This window comes from Saprolegnia diclina (genome assembly GCF_000281045.1).
Source record: "Saprolegnia diclina VS20 unplaced genomic scaffold supercont1.110, whole genome shotgun sequence".
In the NCBI taxonomy this organism is placed as follows: Eukaryota; Oomycota; class Saprolegniomycetes; order Saprolegniales; family Saprolegniaceae; genus Saprolegnia; species Saprolegnia diclina.
The window spans coordinates 128,128-131,177 of record NW_008246177.1 but is presented as its reverse complement, the minus strand read 5'-3'; the positions used below and the strand labels follow the sequence as shown (position 1 = coordinate 131,177).

The 3,050-nt window shown below is 59.5% G+C and overlaps 2 protein-coding genes across 2 annotated transcripts; both read right to left on the bottom strand.

The window, feature by feature from the left end:
• Window positions 1-387: 387 nt before the first annotated feature.
• Window positions 388-1,220, bottom strand: SDRG_16033 (hypothetical protein; the record flags this gene model as incomplete). The annotated part of the gene is made up of 2 exons (XM_008622223.1): window positions 388-412; window positions 460-1,220. The coding sequence occupies 2 exons, from the start codon at window positions 1,218-1,220 to the stop codon at window positions 388-390; spliced, it is 786 nt and encodes a 261-aa protein (XP_008620445.1).
• Window positions 1,221-1,602: 382 nt separating this feature from the next.
• On the bottom strand, window positions 1,603-3,050 carry SDRG_16032 (hypothetical protein). Its single transcript, XM_008622222.1, has one exon. The coding sequence runs from the start codon at window positions 2,988-2,990 to the stop codon at window positions 1,743-1,745; it is 1,248 nt and encodes a 415-aa protein (XP_008620444.1). The 5' UTR covers window positions 2,991-3,050; the 3' UTR covers window positions 1,603-1,742.

Below are 3,050 nucleotides of genomic sequence, written 5' to 3'. Positions count from 1 at the left end.
ATCGTCGTAAACGTGAGGTTGGTGTAGCCCTCCGTGTAGCCCGCGAGCTGCTTGTCCGGGCCGAACCACGCCTTCCACTTGCTCTCGACAGACAGGTTGAGACCTTGTGTGAGCCAGCGCTGGGTGCCCATAAAGTTGACGTTGGAGTCCGCGTCGCCGCTGTACACGAGTACTTTGAGGCCGGCCTGGAGGATCTCGGGGTACTTGGCGAGCGCCGAGGAAGACCGCGCGTAGGCGTCGCTGACAGCGTCGTTGCAGCTCGCCCACGGCACAACAGTGTCAGACGCAGGGAGATGCAGTGCCGCGTGCACGGAGGCCTGGTGCAAGTAGGCGTCGGTGTACAAATCGGCGCAGGGGCCGTAGACGCCGCGGTGCATCGGCCGAATGTCATTGCGCGGGCGCAACGCGGCGACTTGGTCCATGTTGCTGAAGAGGCATATGTCACCGTAGATGTAATACTCGTTCATGGCCGTCATGTTGACGCGGTCAAGGACGGAGCTCATCGCGGTCTTGCACTTGGCGGGGCAGTCATCCGTCACTTGGCACTCGGCGATGCCGGCACCCGGACATGCCGTGTTGATGGCCGAGTAGTCGGAAAGCGAAAGAAGCGCGTGCGTGTAGAGGTAGTCAACGTACGAGTTGCCGTCGATGGTTTCGTCCGTGTAGCCATTCCCGAGCGCAAAACCCTTGAAGGTCACTGAGGTTAGCGGCGTCGAAACGAGCTTGTTGGCGAGCCACGGAAGGTACATGCCGGCGTAGCTCTCGCCCGTGATGTAGAAGTCCCGGTTGGTATACTTGGCGTACTTGGCAAAAAATTGCTGCAGGAACTCGTACGTGCGCGCTGTTGTCACGTCGTCATTGTAGTCGGTCGCGTTGAGGACGGGTTGACTAAAGCCGACGCCAGCCGGCGACTCGAGGAAGACCATGTTGACCTTGCGGTTCCACGCATACGGGTTCCGCTTCAGCGAGAGGTCGCTATTCACGACAAACGGGCCGAGTTCCGTGAAGAAGCCGATAAGGGACGAGCAGCCAGGGCCGCCGTTGAGCCAAAGCACAAGCGGCGCCGTCGACGGGTTCTCTTCGGCCTCAACGAGCCAGTAGAACATGCGCTGGCCGTTCGACGGCAGCGTGAGCTGACCCGCGTACTGGTCAAAGCTGATGTCATCGGCGAAGCCTGGCAGCGACGTGATCTTGTGGTCGGTTTGGTCTTGGGCGGCCATGGCAAAAATCAAAGTGACGCCAGGCACCAGCTGGCGCGCAAGTGCAATGCCCGTTTCAGCGCAACGTGCCACGATGCCACCCATCACCTGCGTCAAAGCGGGTCACCTTGCAAGTGAAGTGCAAGTAAAGTGACCATTCGGCGACGGCACGCTTCGGTGAGGCTCTCTGCGGCGCTGCTCGAATGGTGTCGTCTCTTCAGCGGGCGAGGCGACATCGCAGACCCAGGTCAAGTGACATGTAGAACGGCCGAAAGTGGTCGTGGATCGAGATAACTTGATATTTGTATGCTATCTGCACCATGTGCAAAAGTTGTGGTCGTGTTGAGTTTGATTGGACAAAACGTGTATCGACGCAGCGACAGCGCGTGGGATCGCGACAAGGTTCACATCGGAGTTGTGTGATTGTTTCACAGAAGAGTGCTCCACTGCCCAAAGCATTTAGCCCAACGCAAAGGGATGTAGCTCGCATAGGTCTATGTCAACGTATGTTACCTCTTTAATCGTGGCCCTGCAGCTCCATTACTACGGGGTAGCATCGCTGCCATACTGCGTCGGTTGACCGTTCGCCTTGAGCTCGACATAAGCCGACTTCTTGTGCACAGTGCGCCGGTGCCACGCTGCCGCGCCAACAGCGATTGCCACGATGCTGGCGGCGCCGAGGAGAAGCCACAAGGCAGTGTTGGAGACACTTGCTTCGTCAAAAAAGTCGGGCGCGGCGCCCGTGATGTTCTCAAGCTCGTCCTTGGGGTACGTGAACGTCGTGCAGACGTCGTAACCGTAGAGAAAGCACTCGAACAAGTAGAGACCGTGGAGTGGCCGCACAGCCGGCACCATGTGGCCCGCGCCCTTGATCGTCGTAAAGGTCACGTTGGTGTAGCCTTCCGTGTAGCCCGCGAGCTGCTGGTCCGGGCCAAACCACGCGTGCCACTTGGCTTCGACTGAGAGGTTGAGGCCGCCGCTCGTGAGCCAGCGCTGCGTGCCGATAAAGTTCACAACCGAGTCAGCATCGCCGCTGTAAATAAGGGCCTTCAAGCCTGCGCGAAGGATCGTCGGGTACTTGGGCAAGGCAGAGAACGTCCGCGTGTACGCAGAGCTCACACGGTTGTTGCATTGCGTCCACGCGCTGACGTTGGCGCTCGACGCGTGAATCGCGGTCTGCACGGACGCCTGGCTCAAGTACGCAGCCGCGAACGTAGCTTGGCACGGGCCAATGACGCCCCGGTGCATTGGGCGGACGTAGCGATATTGCAGCGCCGAGAGCTGGCCGTCTCGGAGAAGACACTTGTCGCCGTTGAGGTAGTATGGGTCGAGAAACGACGTGTTGGCTTCGGCGTTGGCCACGTCGATAGCGCGCCCGCAGGCGTCGTTGCACTTGTCATAGTACAAGCACTGCGCGAGTACTGTGTGCTTGCACGCGGTCTGCAGGGTCGTATAGCTCTCAACCGAGATGAGGCCGTGCGTGTAGTCATAGTCCATTTGCGCATTCGAGTCGATGACTTCGTCCGTGAACGGATTCCCGATCGCAAAGCCCCTGAGCGTGATGGACGGTAGCGGCGCCTTGACGAGCTCGTGGACCAAAAATGGAATGTATACGCCAGCGTAGCTCTCACCCGTGATGTAAAAGTCCCGGCCGTGGTACGAGGGGTAGGCCGCGAGGAACTGCTGAAGGAACTCATAGGTGCGCGCGGTCGTAAAGTCATCCGTGTAGTTGCGTAGGGGTAGCTCCGGCGTGCTAAAGCCGACGCCGGCCGGCGACTCGAGGAAGACCATGTTGGCCTTGCGGTTCCACGCATACGGGTTGCGCTGCACGCTCAAGTCGCTGTTGACGAC

Bases quoted from the DNA above. Each gene is read 5' to 3' on its own strand.
- SDRG_16032 (XM_008622222.1), bottom strand. From the start codon at position 2,990: ATGGTCTTCCTCGAGTCGCCGGCCGGCGTCGGCTTTAGCACGCCGGAG.